The 26,201-nt window shown below is 38.0% G+C and overlaps 1 protein-coding gene across 3 annotated transcripts in view; it reads left to right on the top strand.

The window, feature by feature from the left end:
* Nucleotides 1-26,201, top strand: part of MALRD1 (MAM and LDL receptor class A domain containing 1) — a 763,597-nt gene that overhangs the window by 600,333 nt on the left and 137,063 nt on the right. For all 3 annotated transcript variants that reach the window (XM_047742658.1, XM_047742656.1, XM_047742657.1), the window contains 2 exons: nucleotides 12,580-12,843; nucleotides 24,526-24,651. In XM_047742658.1, the coding sequence (XP_047598614.1) occupies nucleotides 12,580-12,843; nucleotides 24,526-24,651 (390 nt within the window). The remainder of the gene's footprint in view (nucleotides 1-12,579; nucleotides 12,844-24,525; nucleotides 24,652-26,201) is intronic.

Below are 26,201 nucleotides of genomic sequence, written 5' to 3'. Positions count from 1 at the left end.
TGCTTCCCCCCGACTTTGCTTCCATTTTACTGTTCAAACTCTAGTTCAAGTCATCCTTATTAGTCACCAGAATCTCTGTAATGGCTGCATTACTGATTTATCTAATTTACTGACATGTAGCAAACTACCAAATTCATCTTCTAGGACGTATTATAGAAAAGTAGATCTGGCATCTTTCTTATTCAACATAGTAACGATTTTTTTTTTTTCCCCAAGCAATAGAATCTGACTTGGGTTAACTTAAGTAGAAACTAAATTTGTTGAAAGGATTTTGGATAGTTCCAAAAATTAAATAGAATACTGAGAATCTAACTCAGAAAAACAAGTGGGAAGCAAGTGAGATGAAGTACATCAGAGGGTAAAACTGGCTAATTCCACCGTCTTTGAAAACTTGCTTTGGAAACTGGTCTATCTACTCCCCTGTCATCACTCTGAATGATCTCTAACAGTCCCTGTGTCATTCTGTCAGAATTAAAATTGTTGTTAGGAAGCATACCCTTAACCAAGCCCATGCGTCAGGGTCCCTTAGGTTATGCTCTCATATCTAATCTCCACACCATCCAGGTCTGCGTAATGGCCAGTTCTCTTTTTAATCATAATCAATCTTGAATACTCTGAAGCATATGGACCAAATTATGAAGTTAACCAAGAATAGTAAATCATCTGTCTGGACTCTAACAGAGAGAGGGGAAATAAAAGGGAAACTAATCAAAATACACAAATTCACACAAGTTATAAAGAAGAAGAAAAATGCTTATAGGCTCTCAATTACCTACTAAATAAATTTCATATCCTTTAGTACAACTCTTGTCTTATCTGTCTCTGTCTATGAAATAATACCTCAAAATAGCACCCCCTCCCTCTATCCAACTATGCCCAGAGTCTTCCACCTCCATGACTTTGGACCCACTACTTCTATGGCTGGGAACGCCCTGCCCTTTACCTCCTCTTGTGTAAATGCTTTTCTATTTTGAAGGGCAGAGCAAAACCGCCTTTTTCATGAATTTATCCTTGATACTTCCCACAGGAAGCCAAACCCTGTTGCAGATTCTCTTAGCTTAAAGTTTACAGCTCTCCTATAATATCGTTTACATGGTGTTTTATGATATTCATGGCTTATTTTCAGTCTTTTTTTTTTTTTGGCCCATGTTAAAAAATCACCATTGTCATTATCTTGTTCTCTCTGTGTGTGTGTGTGTGTGTTTTAATTTTAGTGAGAATGAGTGATCTTTAACTTTATGTTGAGAAAAATCTAAAATAAATTCCAAGTCAGCACATGATACAGAATAGATATTCATTTTATATCAGAAGTATATAGTAATTATAGATAAATTATTTAAAACATGATTTTTTTTTTTAAGATTTTATTTATTTATTTGACAGAGAGAGAGATCACAGTAGGCAGAGAGGCAGAGAGAGAGAGGAGGAAGCAGGCTCCCTGCTGAGCAGAGAGCCCGATGTGGGGCTCGATCCCAGGACCCTGAGATCATGACCTGAGCCAAAGGCAGAGGCTTAACCCACTGAGCCACCCAGGCGCCCCTTAAAACATGATTTTAATGTATGGTTCATTTTTATAATTTTGATTCAGTTAGTGAATCATGAGCCTAATTTTAAAATGAGTAGTGATGATTACCAAAAAAGCTGAAAGAAAATGGTAACCAGTCAACCCCAGTTCACTTTTTGGCTTAGAGAATATTATTAGACTTTAAATCTTTTTTTTTTTTTTAAGATTTTATTTATTTATTTGACAGAGATCACAAGTAGGCTGAGAGGCAGGCACAGAGAGAGGAGGAAGCATGCTCCCTGCTAAGCAGAGAGCCTGATATGGGGCTCCATCCCAGGACCCCGGGATCATGACCCAGGCCCCAGAGAGCCTGATATGGGGCTCGATCCCAAGACCCCGGGATCATGACCGGAGCTGAAGGCAGAGGCTTTAACCCACTGAGCCACCCAGGCGCCCATAGACTTTAAATCTATTATTGTGGGTTATGAAGTCCTCACAGTTTATCAAAGGATGGGATAATTCCTTTTTACTCAAGGAAGGGACATTACATTTAAAGGAAAAACAAAACAAAACACAAGAACCAGAAAATGGCATTAAAAACTAATACCAGGCTGGCTTATGCCGGCAAGACCTGGGTTCCCCTTGCCTATGTTTGGAGAAGCTTGCTTGTTATACTATGAAATGGTTCTTACTTGATTTCTTACTTATTATCAGGCTGGAAGGAATTTTGTTAAATTAGGGGGAAAGTTCCAAATGAAAACCATGAAAAACTCAGTCCCGTTATGAACCATACTCCATTAGGTTTGCTGGATTTGATAAGTATCTCCCTCTGAACCTGAAGATAAACACAGGTTATTGTTCTAACTCTGTCTTAAAGGTGAATGCTTTTACGTGAGCACTGATAACTAGCATATAAATGTACATATTTCTGTATGTATGGCATATAATATATACATAATATATATTTTAATGTATAAGTAATATAACATCTGTATAAAACAAAACATGGTGTAGTAATATAGCCATTTCTCTACCATATGAAAGCAGTAATCAACTCCTAAATTCCTAGTCATGTTTGGAAATTATCATAACCTTTGCTAAATCCTTTCTTTTCACTCAGAAATAGGGCCAACTGTTTTACCAGGCCAAGTGTGTCTGAGACATTCTGGGAGTTTTTCATTGCCAAGGTCAATCTGGCTCTGTTTTGTTCTCTTGGGCTATTAGAGTCTACTTTTATCATGGTTTTCCTAATTCCCTGGAACACATATGTTGTTACCTAGAAAACATCCAGACTTTATGAAAACAAGTTTGTTTGTTTGTTGCCTAAGGAATAGAACAAAAAAGTGACACTGCTTCACTAAAAACAAAAAAAAAAAAAAAAATTTTTTTAAGAAGATTTTTTTTTTAATTAAAAATCAAGTGACTTCAATAATTCTCATAACGGTTTTTCTGATAACATCTTATTGGCCTGTGACAACATTTTACCCAGAAATGACTGGTTACTCTTTCTGGGAATAGTTGGAAGTGACAGAAATAGAAAACAACAAAAGCAAATAAAACACAACTTTCATGGCTTAATGAAGAATAAATGGTTTCATACATATGAGTTATTTTCACTAACATAAACTTGCTCAAAACAGAAAACAAGAAGTTAGGGAAATAACCAGGTTTTGGTAAAAACAGCTCTAAAGAAATGATGACTGGGTTGTTTCTGCCAGGTGGGGCAAATGATTGATCAATTAGGAGGTAAGTCCAAGTTCTAGAATATCCTGACTTTGCTGTTTGCCCCTTCTGGTCTTTCTGATTGTAATATAATTAACATAATGTTATTCTTTCCTTCTGTAGAATCCCATATGGGGCAAGATAACCCAATATACTTCAAAGTAATCACTTTTAATCATTTCATCAGAAGGGAAAAATTAATCTTAAAAATTATGTGGTTTTTAAAATAATAATAATCACATACAACACTCTGAACTTAGAGGTGAGCTACTGATTAATATTTCTCAAAAGTTAATATTGATTAAATTAAACATAGCTCTATTTTTCTCTGTCTCCAGCGCACAGTGCCCTATTAACTGAAAGTGATGATATCACAGCCATTTTTTTCTGGTTGGGTCATAGAAGTAGTCAAGACGCTACAGCTGAGAGATCTCTGAAAGACCACCATAGAATTCTATTTGACCCCTGAGTGGTCTTCTCTACCATCTACCTCAGTTCATCATCTATCTGTACTTTGGCCTTCCTAAGACATGTACAGCAGATGTTTCTTAAGTGTGTATGAAACTGAACAATCTTCTCTCACTGCAGATTGCTTAAAACTCTTTAGACTCCCTTCAGTGCCTGTATTTCTGGTGTGTGATGGAGAGATAGCTTCCTACTCTCCATCTCAAGCCTTCTATGCTTAGACAAAAATCTAATAATTGATCGGTGCCAAAATACTCAAAATTTCTGTAAGTAAAAGCTTGCCAACAACATTTTCTTTCCTGGTCCTTTCCCAGCCAGCAAAGAGTATAACACCATCATATCTGAAATCTTCGTTATTTCCTCCACAGTTATAGGCTTAAGAGGGAGAACATGGGTGAGGCTGAGTCAGGCATCTGGACAGTGGTACTTCAGCCCTAAATCCTGTAAGGCATTGGAGAACCATTTTTTGAGCAGGAGTCTTCCTTTGGGGAATGTAAACTGGAAACAATATGAAGCATGAATTTAAAAAGGAATGTATTTAAGAATAATGGTCCTAAAATTAGAAGTCAAGAGTTCAGCATTGGGGGATTTTTTTTTTTTTTTTGAAACTATTCAATAAAGTTGTAGTTAATGTGGGCCAGAGCTACCAAGTGAACAACAGCAGTCAGTTAGGTCAAGTGCGCAACCTGGTCCAACATGGAGTATAGCTAAGGCCACACCAGCATAGATGTGTCCGACCGGGAACTATCACACCATCTGGAAATGATAAAATAGGAATGAATCAGTTAATCCACTAGGGTCTGTCTGGGCTCCAGGCTTCATGACAAGAAAGAAATGACCAGCAACATTTTATATATATTCCCACATTCACACACGTTTTAGATTATTTGAGGTTAGTTAATGGCAGAAAATTCTTCATTTATGCAATCTCAGCCATTTACATTACCGTCACTGTTTTTCCTTTAGGAAGGAGTTGGCCATAATCGTGGCAAACGTTGATGTGGAGTAAAAGGGATCACTCTTGGGGGCCTCTGAATTAGGTCCTGTTTCCTCAACTCTTGATGTTCCCTAAATGTGTTCTTGATTTTCTTTTAAGCATGTGACCTCCATATGAGCTGGGGGGGAGCGGGAACTAGGGCAGTAGAGTATTCACCCCTCTATAGCCTCGTATGCACTTCCCTTCTGGTGCCTATCCCCCACCGCCTTCTCCTCCCCCCACCCTTCTGTCAATAGCAAAGAGCTCCGTGCTTTCAAACCACCCACCAATGTGCACGAGTACATGTGTGCATACGGGTGAACACACAGTATTTGCACAAATGCACATATATACACATTATACGTATGTCTGTATACATTTTGAAATTCACTCAGCTTTCTTCTATATTTATTATAGCTTAGCCTTGAGTAGCCACAGCTCCTCCCTTTGAAAATAATGATGCCTTTCTATTTGGCATCTGTTCTCAGGCCCTTATCAGCTTCCATGCTGGATCCAACTTCTGGAAGCTTTTAGATTTTCCTGACTTTGGTCTCTTCTGTCAGACTTTTGACATTTCTCATTTGTGTAGCCCTTCTGACAAACCGTGTAAGCCCTCCTGACTTCTCACATACTCTGCATGCGCCCCAGACGTCTCTGTGTGCCCCTACTCTTCTGTTTCTCTTTAGTCCAAACAGAGGTCACATTCCATCGTTTCAGGAATATTTAAGCTATTAGATATGGAAATTAAAGTAGATCAAAATGATTTTCTTAGGATTCCAAATTAGAAATAACCATTATTAATGAAAAAAGAAATGAATATTTTTATACTTTATGAAGGTCCCTCAGGAAATAGGAAACATAAAATTATAACTCAAAATAGCCTCAAACTAAAAGTTCTAAAGAATTAAAATTAAAAATATACGTGTGTGTGTGCATGCGTGCGTGTGTGTGTGTGTGTATGTGTGTGTATATATATATATATATATATACATTTTCCCCTCCTATAATCTTACAATGTTTTGTCATGTTTCTGAGTATTATTCATGAGATGTGTGCCAGAGACAATTACCCATTTATAACCGATATATTTTACAGTGAGCATTTTACCATTTATGTCATTGGGTATGGCAATATTTGGCAACAGCTTACTTCCTGCTCTTTAAAACTGAACTTATTTGTGCATATTTTTTTCCTTTCAAAACAGGCAATCAATTTTGTCTTCACTAAGCATATTAATCATAAAGATAAAAATCCATCTGATTATCCTTGGGACTCTAGACTCTTATTGAATTTATATGAAAATCATAAGAATGTTTCACTGTGTTTCACTGTAAATCATCAGTATGAAGTAGTTTTTATTGGTATGAGAAAGATATTTCAACGGCTTCCCAAACTGAGTGACCAAGGAAGTTCAACATCCTGTAGGACAAAAGAAAGACCCCAGAATATCTGGAATTATAATTGTGTGTAGAGCATAGAATGAAGCAGACTGTGGTGTTCAGAAGAATGTCTTAGTTACTGGGAATATGAATGTTAAACAGTGTCAGTTCCCTTTTATCCCAGGTGTTTTGTTTTCATTTTTTCTACCATATCCTGAGATTTATTGCAAAACCAAAAGGGCAGATTTATTCATATAGAGAGCGTGGTCTGTCAAAGTCCTTTCATGTAAAAATCCCATAAACCTTCTGAAGCAATTGGTAAAAACCCATAGTGTCCGTATGAATGTATGATAGCTTTAGTTGCTAAAATTATAGATTTATTAAAATACATTAGAAGGTTATTTTTGAGAGAACTTCTTGGTCTCTATTTTTCTGGTCTACCCTGTCTCATGGCTAATTAAATCAAGGGACATAGTCATTTAGTCAGTGCATTCGTTATTTTATCCATTTTGCTTATATTGTCGAGGAAAGTAAAACTACTATTATAAGCCATTCCCTTATTATTCATCCATTTAAGAAATATTGAGCCCACACTTCATGTGTGCTCCTTTGGACATTAAGATGTCACCGTATTTTCAAACGAAGGTCGAAACTTCTCCACCTCTGGCTTGGATTGTCCAGACTCTGAGCAAAAACCAGGCAGTAGACGTGGCAAATAGGCGGTCGCAGTGACGCACCTGCCCTTTCTTGATGGCGCTAGAATAGCTTTCATGGTGGGATTTTTCTGCTGGTCTCAGAACGACTCCTGTCAAAACAAACGGCCATACAGATCCCCTGTACTCTAAAGCAGCATGTCTTAACCTGTTTTCTGCTGAAACACACTGAAGTGAATGCCTGCGTGCTTCCCGCACTCCTCATGCAGCGCAGACAAGAGGGCGGTGACTTCGGCACACTTTGTGATGCCGGCTGTACCCCCCCACTTCGTCTCCCCTGGAGGAATCATCCTTGGCGGGAGGTAGCGCAGGAGCATAGCTTTACTGTTGGGACCGCCTTGCGTCGGCTTTAACACACAGAGAGTAAATCAGTTGCAGACTGCAGCAGGAGATACACCTCATTATTGATCTCATCACCCGTTAGACTTGGAAATCATTTGAGACACTTTCCCCTATGGCTAATATGAGATAGTGTGTGTGTGTGTGTGTGTGTGTGTGTGCATGCATGCACACGTGCACCAGGTGTGTGTGTCTGTGCATGCGCACGTGCACCAGGCTTGCCCACCGGGCCTCTGGCTTCTTCCTGCCCCAACCTCGGATCCACCCAATACCTCCCATCAGATACAGCCCGAGAGATGGTGACTTAACAAGAAGTACTTTTAAGTTTAACAGCGAATCATATTGTTAAAATGAGTCCACCAATTTCCTGAAGTGTCTTTTTTCCTGCTCCTGTCTTTCCCTGTCACAATCTCCACCATATGAGCAACCTTCTCTCTCTCCTACTTTCTTCCACTTTCTCTATGCTGACGGAGCCCTTCGGGGTATATGGAAAGGACACTGTGAGCCCTGAATGTGCTATTTTAGCTCACCTTCCTGGCGGAGGTCTTTGTTCTGCTCTGGCCACGTTGTTATGCAGTGAACAGCAACGCACATTTCCAAAAGAGTGTGCTAGGCTTGGGACTGATCTGGCATTTGTTCCCTTGTGTATTCACTGGCCTCGCACTTAAGTTCCCCTGGTTTTAAACAACCTGCCTAAGCGGCTCACTGGGCCTGGTAAGTAATGGGTCAGTGTGCTTGGCCTGTGTACTCTATATTTTTCATCATATTGTGTACTTTATTTTTTATTAAGATTTGATTGATTGATTGATTGATTGGAGTTAGACAGAGAGTGCGCATGGGGGAGGAGCAGAGGGAGAGGGACAAGCAGACCCAGCGCCGAGTGCGGAGCCCCACACAGAGCTCAGTCCCACAACCCTGAGATCATGACCTGAACTAAAAATCAGACGTTGAACACTTACCCAACTGAGACACCCAGGTGCCCCGAAAGCATTGTGTACTTTAAATGTTGAATTTCAGAAGGGATCTGGAGAAACTAGAACGTAAAAATTTCAGAAGCAGAACATCAAATATGAGTTACAGACTAGCATACAGATTCTGAGGTATATTGTCACTGCTTTCTCTTAGACGATGCTTTCTTGCTGTGTGCTCACAAGGTGGAAGGGCCAAGAGTTATTTTTATGTCCATGGGGGCTCTACCGTCATGAGCTAATCACCTCTGGAAGGCCCCACCTCCAGATTTCACCACATTTCAGTGTATGAAACTGGGGCGGGGGGACACAAACATTCAGTCTGTGGCATGACACGTAGCTACCATTACAGTGTCATACAGAAGAATTTCTCCACTCTAAAGTCCCCTATGCACCACTCATTAATCTCTTCTTCCCCCCAACCCCTGACAACCACTGAGCATTTTTCTGTCTCCACAGTTTTGTATTTTCCAGAATATCATATAGTTAGAATCTGGCAATACTTCACCTTTTCCAATTGACTTTTTTTTTTTTTTTTCCATTCAGTAATCTGTGTTTAAGATGGTGCTGAGAATATTCTGGTTATAAAAAAGAGCAATTGGGGCTGCCTGGGTGGCTCAGTGGGTTAAAGCCTCTGCCTTCAGCTCAGGTCATGATCTCAGGGTCCTGGGATCGAGTCCCACATCGGGCTCTCTGCTGGGCAGGGAGCCTGCTTCCTCTTCTCTCTCTCTCTCTCTCTCTACTTGTGATCTCTCTCTGTCAAATAAAAAAAAAAAAAAGAACAATTAATACTGTTCATTTTTTACAGGATTGTATGACAAAGATATCACCTGTAATGATTAGCTGACTCCACGGGTGACACCCAAGAATAAATACATTTATTAAAATTTTAGGAACACTTTCTGAACTTCTCGAAGGGATTGTGCAGCAGAACGCGCTGAATTCAGAAGATAAATATGCCACGTCTTCCCAGAGTGCTCATTTCATTTGAATACCTGGAGGAAGTTTTTTATATTAGAAAAAAGCACAGATATATTCTGTAGTAAAATAGAGAATTTTCATTAGATAAAACAAGAGACTTAAGAGAAATGCTGAGCGTGTGGAGAACTGCTTCTGGCTAAGAGCCTATTTAGACTCCCCTAGAGATGCAAGTTCGTGTTCCTCTTGCATCAGAAATATTTCAGTGGAAAATTTAAGAAGTGATTCAGAGGAATTCGGTTTAAAACAAGATACATTTTGCTGGTTAGAGAGTATCTTAGGTCGGGTTCCCAGGGAAGTGGACCCCGAGGCACAGATTCCTATGCAGAAAGCGGACTAGAAATCCTCCCAGCAGCAAGCCCCGTGAAGCAAAGGGAGTGGGACTGGGCAGAGGGACGGTAGGGGACGAGGCAGGTTCGGTAGGGGCCTCAGCCCATGTCACTGGGCTCTGGAACCGCACTGGCCCTTTCAGAGATGTCCCTCACTGAGGCACTGCTATAAACATTGGGGTACAGATGGCCCTTCTTTTCACCACATCTGTATCTTTGGGGTAAATACCCAGTAGTGCAATTGTAGGGTCATAGGGAAGCTCTATTTTTAATTTCTTAAGGAATCTCCACACTGTTTTCCCAAGTGGCTGCACCAACTTGCATTCCCACCAACAGTGTAAGAGGGTTCCCCTTTCTCCACATCCTCTCCAACACTTGTTGTTTCCTGTCTTGCTAATTTTGGCCCTTCTGCCTGATGTAAGGTGATATCTCAATGTGGTTTTGATTTGAATCTCCCTGATGGCTAATGATGATGAATATTTTTTCATGTGTCTGTTACCCATTTGTATGTCTTTTTTGGAGAAGTGTCTGTTCATGTCTTCTGCCTATTTTTTGACATGATTGTCTGTTTTGTGTGTGTTGAGTTTGAGGAGTTCTTTATAGATCTTGGATATCAGCCCTTTGTCTGTAGTGTCATTTGTGAATATCTTCTCCCATTCTGTGGGTTGCCTCTCTGTTTTGTTGACTGTTTCCTTTGCTGTGCAGAAGCTTTTGATCTTGATGAAGTCCCAAAAATAAATTTTCGCTTTTGTTTTCTTTGCCTTTGGAGACATATCTTGAAAGAAGTGGCCAATGTCGAAGAGGTTACTGCCTATGTTCTCCCCTAGGATTTTGATAGATTCCTGCCTCACATTGAGGTCCTGTATCCATTTCAAGTTTATCTTTGTGTATGGTGTAAGAGAATGGTCGGGTTTCATTCTTCTACACATAGCTGTCCAATTTTCCCAGCACCACTTATTGAAGAGACTGTCTTTTTTCCCATGTATTTTTTTTCCTACTTTATCAAAGATTATTTGACCATAGAGTTGAGGGTCCATATCTGGGTTCTCTACTCTGTTCCACTGGTCTATGTGTCTGTTTTTGTGCCAGTACCATGCTGTCTTAGTGATCACAGCTTTGTAGTAACGCTTGAATTCAGGCAACATGATACCCCCAGTTTTGTTTTTCTTTTTCAACATTTCCTTAGCAATGCGGGGGTCTCTTCTGTTTCTATACAAATTATAGGATTATTTGTTCCAGCTCTTTGAAAAATGTCAGTGGAATTTTGATTGGGATGGCATTGAAAGTATAGATGGCTCTAGGCAGTATAGACATTTTAGCAATGTGTATTCTTCTGATCCATGAGCATGGAATGGTGTTCCATCTTTTTGTGTCTTCTTCAATTTCTTTTATAAGTGTTGTGTAGTTTCTCGAGGACAGATTCTTTACCTCTTTGGTTAGGTTTATTCCCAGGTATCTTATGGTTCTTGGTACTCTAGTAGATGGAATTTCCCTTTCTATATTTTCATTGTTAGTGTATAAGAAAGCAACTGATTTCTGTACATTGATTTTGTATCCTGCCATATTACTGAATTGCTGTATGAGTTCTAGTAGTTTAGGTGTGGAGTCTTTTGGGTTTTCCATATAAATTATTATGTCATCTGCAAAGAGAGAAAGTTTAACTTCTTCCTGGCCAGTTTGAATACCTTTTATTTCTTTTTGTTGTCTTATTGTTATTGCTAGGACTTTTAGTACTATGTTGAACAACAGTGGCGAGAGTGGCCATCCTTGTCATGTTCCTGATCCCACGTATATGTGGGAGCATATAACTCTCTGTGCTGCTCTGACCTGTCAGTCGCTAAATAAGAACAAGGTAGCAGAGTCTCCAGTTCAATATGCTGGTTTCCATGGAAGGTTCCCTCAAATATATGGCTTTCCCCACTGAGTTTGAGTCTAAATATATCCTAGATATATTACCTCTAGTGAGCAAATCAGGGGGAAGAGGAAGTGTCAGATTCTGGTTTTTTTTTTTCTTAATATGTCACATCACCATCTTAATGCATAAAACAAATTATTCTTAAATAATTATATAATTACCATTGTTACATAATCTCACATATATTACATATAATATGTAATCTACATCTTATATATAATTATGTAATTTTTATATCCTATATCTTCTATGTAAGATATAATATATAATTTTACATATAATTTAAATAATTTATGAGTAAAAGTTGTTTTAAGATGTAAAGAACACAAAACTATTCCTGAACTGGTCCCCACTATTAGGTATTTTTTTCTCTCTTGATATACTGATGAGTCACCCATCAACTACTCTCAGACAGTATGAAGTGTAAGGACCATTCTACTAATAATGTCCCAGCAAATTAGTGCACTTATGTATACGCTCATGTATTTCTGACCTCTGGAAATTGCAACAAGTCAACAGTCTTTTTTCATGCTTTAGGTTTGACTGAGAGCTGATTTTAACCATTTCTGCAGAATAGTTTCATGTGCTAATAATTTATTAAACTAGTATTATGCCTTTGGGCCCTTAAAATTTATGGGCTTCCAGGTCCTCATTTGTAAAAGAAGTCAGTTTGGGTTTGAACCACATTATCTTCAGGATGCCTGCTAGTGCAGGGTTTTGCCATCCAGTATGACTTTGTTGGCACTTTACATATGGTAGCATGTGACCTTTGAGCTGTCATCAAGACCCAGAGGCAGAGGGGAGTGTGATAGAGCCATGGCAGAGGTCTGCTTCTGTGACCCTGTCCTAACCAGGGTCTCAGGAGCCAAATCTCCCAAGTGGAACCACAGAATGTTTATTAATTTCCTACTGGTAGAATGACAGTTCCCTTCACAAAATTTGAAAATTGTGAATGCAGCTTTCCAAAATGCTTACCTTACTGCATAAAATATCTTTACTCTTGAGGAAAATCTGATTTAGTGGTCAAATTTAAGACTGATGAACCAAAATTTTTTCTTTAATTTGGAAGTGTCCTTTTTTTAAGAATGTCGTTTCTGAGGTTAAGAAGAGACATCTTCTCTAATAGCACTTGGATGTTTTGTAGAGCTCCTATCATTCCTAATTGAGGATTAATTTACTTAAATTACCATAATTTTTCATTTTTACCCAGTAATAAATGTATCCTATAATGTTTCAACAATGGACAGAGCAATAATTCTCCTAATACGGAAATGACTTGCTTTCTGTTTAGGTCCTGTGGCACCCCGGCCATCACCCTGTGAAGCCAATCAATTTTCTTGTATCTACACACTCCAGTGTGTCCCTCTCTCGGGGAAATGTAATGGTCAGGAAGATTGCATAGATGGCTCTGACGAAATGGATTGTTCTCTCAGCCCCGCTCCTCAGAGCTGTGGTAAAATGGAGTTCCAGTGCTCGAGCGACGAGTGTATCCCATCCCTCCTGCTATGCGATGAAGTGCCCGACTGTCACTTTAATGAAGATGAATCCAGCTGCTGTGAGTTATTTTCACTAACTCGGTGTGCCAGGGAAGAAATGCAGTTTGGAAATTATAAAGAGAACTTGACGGGTGAAACAAAGTTCTCTAGAGTCTTACCGTGATTTTCTCATCAGTAACATAGTTGCTTGTATTATGTTGCTAAACAAAGCATGTAGGCCTTTCTTAGCATTTTTTAAATTAACTTATAATGTATTATTTGTTCCAGGGGTATAGGTCTGTGATTCATTCAGTCTTACATAGCACCCAGCACTCACAACACATACCCTCCCCAATGTCCATCACCCAGTCACTCCATCCCCCCAAAACCCCCTTCCCTCCAGCAACCCTTGGTTTGTTTCCTGAGATTAAGAGTCTTTTATGGTTTGTCTCCCTCTGTTGTTTGTCTTAGTTCATTTTTTCTTCTCTTCCCCTATGACCCTCTGTCTGTTTCTCAAATTCCTCAAATCAGTGAGATCATGTGATAATTGCCTTTCTCGAATTGACTTATTTGACTTAGCATAATACCCTCTGGTTCCATCCATGTTGTTGCAAATAGCAAGAGTTCATTTTTGATGGCTGCATACTATTTCATCATATAGATATATATATATATAGATATATATATCTATATCACATCTTCTTTATCCATTCAACTGTCAATGGGCATCTGGACTCTTTCCAGATTTTGGCTATTATGGACATTGCTGCTATAAATATTCAGGTACACGTGCCCCTTCGGATCACTACATTTGTATCTTTGGGGTAAATACCCAGTAGTGCAATTACTGGTCATAGGGTAGCTCTATTTTCAACTTTTTGAGGAGCCTCCATTCTGTTTTCCAGAGTAGCTGCACCAGCATGCATTCCCACCAACAGTGTAGGAGGGTTCCCCTTTCTCCACATCCTCGCAAGCATCTGTCATTTCCTGACTTGTTAATTTTAGCCATTCTGACTGGTATGAGGTGGTATCTCACTGTGGTTTTGATTTGTATTTCCCTGATGCCAAGTGATGTCCACAGTAGCCAGTGGCTACTATTGTGGCTGTTGTCCACAATAACTAAACTATGGAAAGGGCCCAGATGTCCATCGACAGATGAGTTGATGAATAATGCCATATAAGCACTATTTCATGTGTCTATTGGCCATTTGGATGTCTTATTTGCAGAAATGTCTGTTATGTCTTCTGCCCATTTCTTGATTGGAGTATTTGCTCTTTGGGTGTTGAGTTTAAGTTCTTTATAGATTTTTGATTTTTGGATACTAGCCTTTTATCTGATATGTCATTTGCAAATATCTTCTCCCATTCTGTCAGTTGTCTTTTGGTTTTACTATTTCCTTTGCTGTGTTTACTTAGAATTTCTGGAAACATTCTGTTTGTAGTCACACTAATCTCTGTTAAACTTACCTGATTTCCTTTTTTATTTATATCTGAGCCATTCATGTGGAGAATGTGCCTATGTATTTTTTATCTTTTTTGTTGTTGCTATTACCGTGTGCCACCATGAATGATGTTGAGCAAATTTTCATGTTTCTGTTGGCCATCTGGATGTCTTCTTTGAAAAAAAATGTCTCTTCAGGTCCTCTGCCCATTTTTTTTTTAAGATTGTATTTATTTATTTGACAGACAGAGATCACAAGTAGGCAGAGAGGCAGGCAGAGAGAGAGGGGGGAGCAGGCTCCCTGATGAGCAGAGAGCCTAATGAGGGGCTCGATCCCAGGACCCTGGGATCGTGACCTGAGCCGAAGACAGAGTCTTTAACCCACTGAGCCACTCAGGTGCCCCTCTCTGCCCATTTTTAATTAGATTACGTGTGTGTGGATGAGTGTGTGTGCAGTTATTTGTTTTGGATAATAAGCTCTTATCAGGTACATCATTTGCAAATATCTTTTCCCATGTAGTAGGGTTTTGTTGTTGTTTTTGTTTGGTTTTGGGTTTTTTTTTTTGTTTGTTTGTTTGTTTTTTTAGTTTTGCTGATGCTTTCTTTGTGTAAAAGCTTTTTAGTTTCATGTACTCCAAATAGATAATTTTCACTTTTGTTTCCCTTGCCTGGGGAGTCAAATCCAGAAAAATAAGGCCAATGTCCAAAAGTTTACTGCCTATGTTTTCTTTTAATTGTATGGTTTCAGATCTTACATTTAGGTCCTTAATCCATTTTGATTTTATGTGTGTATATGGCATAAATGCTCTGGACTTACCCCTTTGCATGTAGCCATCCAGTTTTTCAGCACCATTAATCGAAGAGACTGTCTTTTCCCCAGTGTATACTCTTGTCTCCCTGGTCATGAATTAGTCACCTTATGTGCATGCTTATTTCTGAGCTCTATTCTATTCCGTTGATCTGTGTGCGTGATTTCTGTTGGTGCTATACTACTTTGACTACTATAGCTTTGTATTATAGTTTGAAATTTGGGATTGTGATGCTTCCAGCTTTGTTCTTTCTCATGATTTTGGCTCTTTGGAGTCTTTTGTAGTTCCTACAAATTTTAGGATTATTTGTTCTAGTTTTGTGGAAGATACTATGGGTATTTTGATGGGGATTGCATTGAATCTATAGATTGCTTCAAATATTTTGGACCTTTTAGCAGTATTATTTCTTCCAACCCATGAGCATGATACATCTTTCCATTTGTGTTGTTTTCAGTTTCTTTCATCAACATCTTACAGTTTTCAACATACAGATTTTACATCATTACAGTTTTCAGCATACAGATTTTTCACCCCCTGGTTAAATTAATTTTTAGATATTTTTTGATGCAGTTGTATATGGGACTTGTTACCATTTTAACAAATGTTTTTGGAAATGGATCGAGGACACGTAGGTAAACTTTCTTCCCAATGTAAGTATTTATGAAGCTGGCTCAAGCAAAGGGCTATAGGCAAATATTCATTTTAATGAATATATGTAGGTAGAGGTTGGACCTAGACCAACTACCTGGGTAGATATGTCAATAAGAGTTCATGGAATAGTAAATCCTAAGGACATGGGTTTGAATATCCTCCTTATCACTTACTACATGTTCAGGCTTGGGAAAGTTATTAGAACCAGCCTTAGCATCCACATAATATTGCCTTTTAGAGCTATGAGGATTTGAGAGAATATATGGACAGTCCTTAGCCTGGCATTCAGCACCTTCTACTTTCATTATAACTAACCTATTCGTTTAAGGAAGGGAGAGTGTTGGTTAAGAAGTAATTACACCCATCATTAAGGTGAGCACAAAAGCATAGTGAGTCAAAGCACCACTATCATCTCATTTAATTATTTGTATGCTTGGTGTTATATTATACTGTATTCTATATTTGGCATAGGTTGCAGTGATAGGGCTACACAAACTACCTGTTAATGACCACTTTTCTTTTTTAAGTAGTAAAAAAGTTTTTAAGTAGTAAAAAACATCTTGGAATGTAAGAGGGGACACTGAAAGAAATACAAGGCTATTTCAGTGTCTTATTTAGAGTGGGTATCAGGAATTATAACTATCAGAAAAGGAGTACAGATGAATGCAAGAAAGGGGAGACAGCATTTGGATGTTTAAAGGTTTCAGTCATAAAGAAGTGAACTTCGTTTCCTAGTTTAGGCTTAGAGATTGGTTTTCCGTTTCCATGTTATTTCCTATATGTATATTCTTTCTGTAATAAAGCCAGCTTGTCAAATCCTATAACATTTTCTTAGAGGAAGGTAAACAAATGGAAGTGAATAAAGAAGAGAAAGCCTGCCAAGTAATTTATCCCTATTCCCATCAGGGCTCTAATATAATTTGGTTGAAAGAAATCTTAGTAAGTTCAATAGAGTCATATGATACTTGATTTCAAATACGAATGCTATTTAAATAGAAGCTTAGGAAAGTACAGTATCCTTATACTTTGAGACACTCTCTGGAAACTTGGTGTTTGATGATGGAGTCACATATGAAATTCTGCTCCTGAAGGGAGATAAGCCCATGCTAGGAATAGACTGGTATCATGAGAGTATCGCTTCTATCCATCTCTGATATATTTGATTAAGTTGTGAGTCTCTAAGGAAAACTGTATGAAAATAAACTAGGGGAAAAAGTGCTAGGCAAATTTAGAGGATAAAAATACCTAATGATGACAGTTTACCAAAATTAAAGACATACTAGTTTTTTTGTTTGTTTTGCTGGGTTTACCTATTGATTTAGAATGGTAATTTTTTTAAAAATTCAGTCATTTCTTCATTCACAAACTCTCATTAAGAATGTAATCTATGGGGGCGCCTGGGTGGCTCAGTGGGTTAAGCCGCTGCCTTCGGCTCAGGTCATGATCCCAGGTCCTGGTTTCGAGCCCCACATCGGGCTTTCTGCTCAGCAGGGAGCCTGCTTCCTCCTCTCTCTCTGCCTGCCTCTCTGCTTACTTGTGATCTCTCTCTGTCAAATAAATAAATAAAATCTTAAAAAAAAAAATAAAAGAATGTAATCTATGCCATATATTATATGGGCATTGATGATAGATGGATATGGTATTAGACCAACTCAGGTTGTAGATACATAATATGTTACTGAAGGTGATCATCAAGAATAAAATGTGAGAAGTTCTGTGACAGATAAACACAGTGTTATTGACTGTGTAGGGTACTTCCTAACAGTGGTGCTAGGCAACCCATAAATTTTAATAAGAAAAGTGATTTCAGGGTTAAATTTAGAAAGATAGTAGTCATTAGGCAAGTGAAGCAGAGGTGCTTGATTCCACTAAAGAATGGTCTGGAAATAGAGAAAAATTTGTTTGCCTAAAGCAAATTTTGTATAACTGGAGTGGAATTTGTGGTGAGAAATGTAGAAATAAGTCTGGAGAGATAAGCCGGGAGTAGGTCTGGAAGAGTCCTTCCTCACCCATCATACCACCGCCACTCACTGTTCAGGTAGTACAGGGAATGTGCTGCAGTGAGGGACGGGCTGGCTAGGAGATGTCACAGGAGTTGATTGGGGAAGAAGGTGAAGGAAAGATTTTGATTAGACTTTAGAGATGGTCAGGTGAGGAGGAAGAGAAAGTAACCAACATTAGTTTCCATGTTTCTGATTTGGGCAATAGGACAGCAAATTTGCCCTTTCCTGAGCTGGGGATACCGGGAAGAGAAGCACCTCTGAGAGGAAGATTATGGCTTCATTTTTAAACGTGTTGTGATTGTGGTATTTATGGCACATTCACATGGAGATACTCAGAATGTATTCAGAATGGATGTGCGGAGCTCAGGAAAGAGATAAAGCGATTTATGTAAATCACATGGCCTTCAGTATACAGGCTTGAAGCTGTGGGTGTGGAGGAGATAACATAGAGAGGAAGACAAAAGGTGGAGGACAGTTAAAAAAACAAAATGCTTAAAGACACGGAGATGTCACAGGCACAAGAGGACAGCAAAAGAAGAGTGATAGCCATAAATGAGAGGTAGAAAGTCTTAAATATGAAGAGTATTCACAGGTTGGAATGTTTTTGAGAGATCATGTAAGATTCGGCCTAAAAACTATGCATTGGGAAAAGCACAGCAAAAGTCCTGGTGACTTTGGAAAGGAAACTTGCTATGGACAGGAAGGGGAGAATTCTGAAGCCAATCTTTTATAGAGAAAATAGTCAAAGAGAGACATCAACTGTTGACTCTTCCAAGAAGCCGGTACTTAGAATGTGTTATAGAACAAAATAAGAGGTTTTTTGTTTTGTTTTTTAAGTTGGTTGGTTTTGAGAACCTTGTACACATTTAAATGTTGGTAGGAATAAGGATTCTGAAGTGGTTATAATTTAAACAGGGAAATCAATAGAAAATGGTATTTAAAGGCCTTTTATTCTTGCAAAAATAAATGTTTTAGGGATCAGAATGTTTATGTAAACCTGTGATGAGTTCAGCATTTAAAAATAATTCATATTTAATATTGTCTTTCCACTGGAAACATTTTTTTTAATAAACTGAAGTGGTACATCTTTACCAAAAATATCCCCCTTCCATTAAAAAAAAAGAAAGAAAGAAAAGAAAAAGGAGGAAAAATAAATATGGTTTAATTATAAAGGAAAATAGCACAAAATTAGGAGGATTCCTCTTATTGATATTCCCCCAGTTCATCATATGTTACATCAGTCAGTATCCTGGCAAGACAGAGATGGCACACTGATATTTTTAAATTTGAGATTATTCAATAAAGGAGTTATTTAGGGAAGTAGTGTGCAGAAAGAAACCACAACAGATAGTAAAAGCAGGTGCTGTTATCACCCTTGGACCAAAGTATGTGAGAAGAGGGAAGATTTGTCTTAACCTGGAATCAAAGAGAGCCTCCTGATGCAAGGTCAGGGAACAGCTAGCCCATGGTGATTTCATAGCCTCTTCCATCCATGTTACTTCTTGCCGGTTCTACATATCAGCCAAACCCAAGGAAAAGCTAGAGGACAAAGAAGCATGTGGATATGTCCTTTATAGTTCAGCCTCCTGGATCCTGAGCAGAGAGAGAAGATGCAGAAAGTTCCAGGAGAGGCCCATGGAAGCTGCCAGTGATGGATGTGACTGAAAAAGATAGGAAAGTGGGTAGTCTACCTACTTCCTAACTTTATACTCCTATACTAGTCAACATGTCTTATGAAGTTGATTGACACTTGGAAGATTTAGAATGGGTCATGCTCCTCAGATTTGTGAACCAACCTTTATCATCAATATTTTTATTACTAGCCTTTAAATATATTAGCTGTGATCCCAGCATCCTCGGGTGCTTCTCAATGATAGTATGAAGATCATCCCTCTGCATTTGACAGCTTCTTACCAAAGTGTTCCTCAGCTTATTCAACATTAAAATAATGGTGATTGTCTGTTTTCCAGAGATATTTTTTTTTTTAAGATTTTATTTATTTATTTGACAGAGAGAAATCACAAGTAGGCAGAGAGGCAGGCAGAGAGAGAGGAGGAAGCAGGCTCCCTGCTGAGCAGAAAGCCCGATGTGGGGCTCGAACCCAGGACCTGGGATCATGACCTGAGCCGAAGGAAGCGGCCCAACCCACTGAGCCACCCAGGCGCCCCATGTTTTCCAGAGATATTGAAGAATTGGATGAATATAGTCAATTGTGTAATACACATAATAAGTTATTATTCTTTTCCCATTAAATTGTTTTTGTAGTTTTATAAAAATTATTTAAACTGCCAAGATACTTCAGTAAGAGTAGTAGTTGGTTTTAGTTTAAGGATAGAGTAAATACCCATCCTTCCTGTGCTAGGTACAGGCATGCCTTGAAAGGCTGATAGCCTTTATTCTCAGGGAGCAAGAGCGTGGTCACTCTGCTCTCAGAAGTACTGAGCTGCATACATGAGTTTTCTTCATAATAGTAAATGGATACACATCCCTAGACACATGTACTTTACTTTTGTGTATGTTTTGTATGCAGCAACAATAATTTATAAAGGGAATTTTGCTTTAGGAAAGTAACTCTAGTGAACCCTTCATGAATTGCTTCTGTTTAATGTATCTCTAATACCTAGTGAAGGAGCTAAAAGTCACAGAACGTTCTGTGTTACTTGGCTTATTTTGGTAAGAAAGAGTGTCAAATTCTAGGATGACAGATTGAAATAAATGTTTTTGTAGACATTAAACCATAATGTTTGAATATGGTGAAAGTAGATATTATCCAGGGAAATTACAAAATCTGAGTTTCCTATAAGTTTCATATGTAGATTACTTGGAGTATTTTTGAAATTTTTCTTTGTCATATCTGTAGTAATAATGAAGGAGAAAAAGAAAGTAATGGTTTGATGACTTTTCCTATATTCAGTACAATGTACTTTGCTGTGTGGGTTTCAGTAAATACTACTTGCTATTCATAATTTATTTGCCACCTATTTTTAAAGGAAATTGATAAATATCTATTAACTTTAATATTATACTATTTTAAATGCCATAGAAACTAAGAATTTAGTTTTAAATTTCATAAAACACTTAATTTTTAACTCTTAAACTTTCTCAAGAAGGGAAAAGGAATACTTTTTGTACATTGAAACCATTTATTTTGTTACATAATTTTTATGTGTTTTAATACTATTTGGGCCAAAGCTGAGAGGATTTATAGCCCTTACAGGTTAGAGCTCTTCACTGTATAGTCAATTTGAAAATAAGCTATCACTCACACTGGAAATTGGTTGAGGGAATATGGTTGGATTAGATGAGTATTTTCAAGTGTAGAAGTGTCTGAAATAATGCTTCAACAGTAGATGAGTATTATCTATGAGCTTTGTATACAAATTTCAACATACTCTATTATCTAAAACATTAAAACTGTCGGGGTGCCTGAGGGGCTCAATTGGTTAAGCATCTAAGACTTCGTTTCAGCTCAGGTTGTGATCTCAGGGTCATGAGAGCAAGCCCAATATCGGCCTCTCTGCTCAGAATGTAGTCTGCCTATGATTCTTTCTCCCTCACTCTGCCCCTCCCATTTGTGTTCTCTCTCTCAAATAAATAAATCTTTTTTTTTTTAAGATTTTAATTATTTATTTGTGAGAGAATGAGAGAGAGAGCATGAGTGAGGAGAAGGTCAGAGGGAGAAGCAGACTCCCCAAGGAGCTGGGAGCCTGATGCGGGACTCGATCCTGGAAGTCCGGGATCATGACCTGAGCCAAAGGCAGTCGCTCAACCAACTGAGCCACCTAGGCAGCCTCAAATAAATAAATCTTAAAAAAAAAAAATTAAAAACCCCTAAAAACTGTCATCTTATATGATCTCTCAGCCCCTTGCAATGCAAAACAATGATGACAAGAATGTGTACACACACACACACACACACACACACACACACACACGAATATATAGTGCGTGTGTGTACATACATACTCATTTTTTACAAACACCTCTTCATCTTAGAAGAGTTGGAAGATTATTCTATTTCCTAGTTTACTTGGTTTGCAGTATCATTTATCTTGTCAATGTAGATCTTAAAATTATTTAACCTTTTGCAAAAGCTTAAAGATCATATCTTCTGGGACATTAGGCATTTGTATAGTCTGGTTTTGGCGTGGTTTTTGTTTGTCTGCACTACCTCCTTACACACACTCCCCAGTGAAAGACAAACTGCCTTACTCACTGTTCTAATATCAAACCTATTGATTCCCCATTTATAGATTTTGTTCCCACTCTGCTAAATGGCTTTTTACTAGAAACATGAAAATTTAAAACATCTCGAGACTCTACTCTTTCAGTCCTTACAGACTTTCGTGCACTGAAGGAAACTCTCATTTTTATAATACTGATCTGTACCAATGCTTTTGCAATTAAGTCTGGCCTTATGGCATTTCTTTTTGTTATTATTTTGGACTCTTAACTGGTTTCATATTGTCATTTTGCTTTTATTGTTACATATGTTCTGGTCACTCTTTTTGTTTGTTTTCTCGTCACTCTTTCTGAAAAGTGTTTCCCCGCACTCTCCAGTTGGAGTGCTAAACATAGAGTCTTACGTGGAGGAACAGCTTTGTCATATATACTGGTGGGAACTGAAGTTCTAGCACCACAGGATTACTCAGTGAAAAGCATCGCTTTAATTTTCAGAGCTAGCATTTTTTTTTAATTTATTTTTTTTATTACATTTTTTTAAATTTTATTTTTTATAAACATATAATATATTTTTATCCCCAGGGGTACAGGTCTGTGAATCGCCAGGTTTACACACTTCACAGCACTCACCATAGCACATACCCTCCCCAATGTTCATAATCCCACCCCCCCCAACCCCCCTCCCCCCATCAACCCTCAGTTTGTTTTGTGAGATTAAGAGTCACTTATGGTTTGTCTCCCTCCCAATCCCATCTTGTTTCATTTACTCTTCTCCTACCCCCTTAACTCCCCATGTTGTATCTCCTCTCCCTCATATCAGGGAGATCATATGATAGTTGTCTTTCTCCGATTGACTTATTTCGCTAAGCATGATACCCTCTAGTTCCATCCACATCGTCGCAAATGGCAAGGTTTCATTTCTTTTGATGGCTGCATAGTATTCCATTGTGTATATATACCACATCTTCTTTATCCATTCGTCTGTTGAGAGCTAGCATTTTTAATCAATGGATAGACACACTCTTAAAAACATCTTGTGTGTAACTTGAAAATTAATTTTGATAGGTAGCTGTCAAACTGTATGATAACTCAATTCCAGCCCATAAATATACTTTTTTTTAGAAGATTTTATTTATTTATTTGACAGAGATAGACATAGCAAGAGAGGAACACAAGCAGGGGGAGTGGGAGAGGGAGAAGCAGGCTCCCAACTGAGCAGGAAGCCCGATGCGGGACTCAATCCCTGGACCCTGGGATCATGACCTGAGCTGAAGGCAGATGCTTAACATACTGAGCCACCCAGGCACCTCACCAGCCCATAAATATACTTAAAGAAGAGAAAAAAAACATAATATTGGCAAAATTTGTGTAAGACCCATTCATGGGTACATTTATTCCCGAGTCTTCTAAAATACCAATTTAGCTTGAGAAATTTCAACTTGTCTCTATCCTAGTAGAAGTAACTTCCCAGGTCAATCCTTCTTTAAAAAATTCTAGCAGCAGGCTTGGATTAAAGTGTTCAAATAAGGTATTGTATGTGACACCATTAGGGAAGTCAGAGAGAAGCAGAACCATTCTTGCTGAACTTGGATTAAGCACCACAAAACCTTGCCCTCCACTTATCTCTGAGGAACCCTAGGACTCAAAGGATTAAGCATAGAAAATCGGTGTAATCAATATTGTTATAATTTCATGCTTTTGAAATCTATCCAGGATTCCTGACGAGATGATGCCATGGGTCCAGGCTTCGACATTCCCTCTATTCCGAACACAGCAAAGCTAGATGGAAGAGTTATCACAAAGAAAGGCTTAGAGACATGACAGATTTCAGCATGGGGCAAAACTGGAGTACAACCAGAGAGGAGAAATCAGGCATGGTTCCAGGTTCTCAAGCAAATACAAATTGAGAGATGTCTAATGGCAGTCTGGAATGGAGGGTTCTTTGGCGCTAACTTGTAAAAAGAGCCTCAACATTTTACCACTTTACAGGAAATTATAGCCCTGATGAGACAAGAGAATGAGGGGCAGGAAGACAAAAATGCAGTTTCAGGACTAATTGCAGCATCTGGGGGAGGTCGAGTACTTGTCAGGACTAGATTGCCACGGAAGTATCAGTGCCCTTGGTTAGCATCTGTAAAGTCATTTTTCTGAAACAACTCATCCTATGAGCAAGACTTGGGCTTGTCTCTTGAAGTCAGGCCGACAAGAGACTCTGGAATTAGTAAAATGCACCATGCCAGGAAGACACAGAGTCATCTTACATTGAGCTGCTGTGACCTACATTATGTATCTGGTGACCACCTGGGACTTACAATCATGTGGAAATTGATGAACATTCAAGTAATGGTTGCTATCACTGCAAATGAGCATAATGGCAGGGACATTAGGGGAGCAGCAGAGGAACAGAGAGCTCTACTTGGACATAAAAGTTAAGTCTAAAATCAATTCAGACGACATAGTATACACAGTAGATTTTATACATACATGCCTGTATAACAGTACCTAGTGCGCAGCTGGGAAACGATTCTGTCAACAAACTTCTTTTTGAAAAATCAAAAAGAACTATAATATATAATTTAAATATAAGACCAGAAAGATGAGGGATGATATAATAAACTGTCTTACTATTTCATTAGAAGAAATTCATTTTTAAAAAATGATGATTATTCCCCCCAGCCAACAGGAGCTGTTCTGATGGTGCGTTGACATGCACTTCCTCTAACAGCTGTATCCCACTTCACAAGCGCTGTGATGGTTTGGTCGACTGCATGGATTTCCACCTTGATGAGTCCAGCTGCACAGGTACTCGATTTCCATTAACATATTCTTTACAATATAAGCCAGTAACTTAACCCTGTAGATGATAAAAATAGCAAAACTTGAAATTCTGAATAATTTCCAAGTACGGAATAATTGGATTTCTATTATTGGTTTAGGTCAGGAAGAATATTAACATTAACATATAAAAAGCTTATAAATATATAATATAATATATAACATATATAATATATATAAATATATAGTGAACTCATGCTTATTCTATATAAATGAATGTTCCCCAATGAAGAAAAATCAAACACTAAATTTTAAGTTAATAAAACTTAAAGTTATTAGTATTTGATAATCTCTTTGATGCAAATTGCTTGGTATCTAGAATAAGGAAACAATCTAACATGTTATTAATTTTTTAATTATAATTTTCCCACTTCTCTATTTGCATGATCTAGTCATGTTTAAAAGTCAGTTTATTAAGCTTTAGACTGACTTTTAAAAATTCTTCTCTCCTGACCCTGCAATATTTATCAGAACTGATAATGTATGTTTGTGATTATACTTTTATCAGAACTGCTTTAAAATTCTCTAATTTATTATAGTCCATTGCTAACATCTCTCCTGGGTAATTGAACTTTTATTTCATGCAGGAGATATATGAAATAATAGATAAGTAGGGGCAATATAAATCTCTCACAACGAAAATACAAAGTCATAATAAAAGATATATTCAATCATATATTCTAAATAAATTGGAGATATTTAATATCAAAACTAGGTGAGAATATATTCTTTGTATCTTTCAAGAGCGCAGACAAAAGCATGATAATTATAATCAGATCACAGTGCAAGAAAGTCTTATTTTTTATGCTGCTGAAATGAATACTCACAGAGCACTGAATTTTATGAGTACAAAAAGAAATCAAGAAGCGAGCAAATCTGGTCCCATAAAATATGCAAAGATGAATGGTCTCTGCCATTATTTCTGTACCAGGCATGCTTATACATCAGATTGAAACCCAAAGAAAATGCTTTCACTTTCTTTCCAGAGTAAGAAAAATATAAACAAGATGGTTTCAGTCTTTGAAACTATTAAGACAAAGCATTGATATCCAGTACCCAAATTTATTTGCATAAAGGTGAGATTTTTGTTCAGGATAGTCCTCAGTGAGAACAAATATGCCATAACATGTGATGGGTTATTGTCTGACTTTATGTATTTTACTTTTATCATTCATCCTGACAACATGGAGGTAGTAACGGAGAGCACATTCTGGTCGCCCCATCTAGTTGCGCCATTCAGCAATTCATTCACAGTTCATTTACACGTCATACTGCCCCAGCTACTGGGTTACAGTAATATAAAGAACTAGGGAAACAGTTTTCAGAAATAAAATTCACATTATATTTTTTGTTCTCTATATTTTCTGTGCTTTTTAGTTTGTCAAACAAATACGATGTAGTCAATGCTTCTGTGTTTAAGAATGTGTCTCGGCTTAATCCACACTAAGAGGTGTCAATGCCCATGACACCTTCCTCTTTCTTTCCAAACATCATATCCCTTTATGGGTAGCATTTCA

Source organism: Lutra lutra, chromosome 8, assembly GCF_902655055.1.
Source record: "Lutra lutra chromosome 8, mLutLut1.2, whole genome shotgun sequence".
Lineage (NCBI taxonomy): Eukaryota > Metazoa > Chordata > Mammalia > Carnivora > Mustelidae > Lutra > Lutra lutra.
Note: the sequence above shows the minus strand (reverse complement) of the source record. Positions and strands in the feature narration are given on the sequence as shown.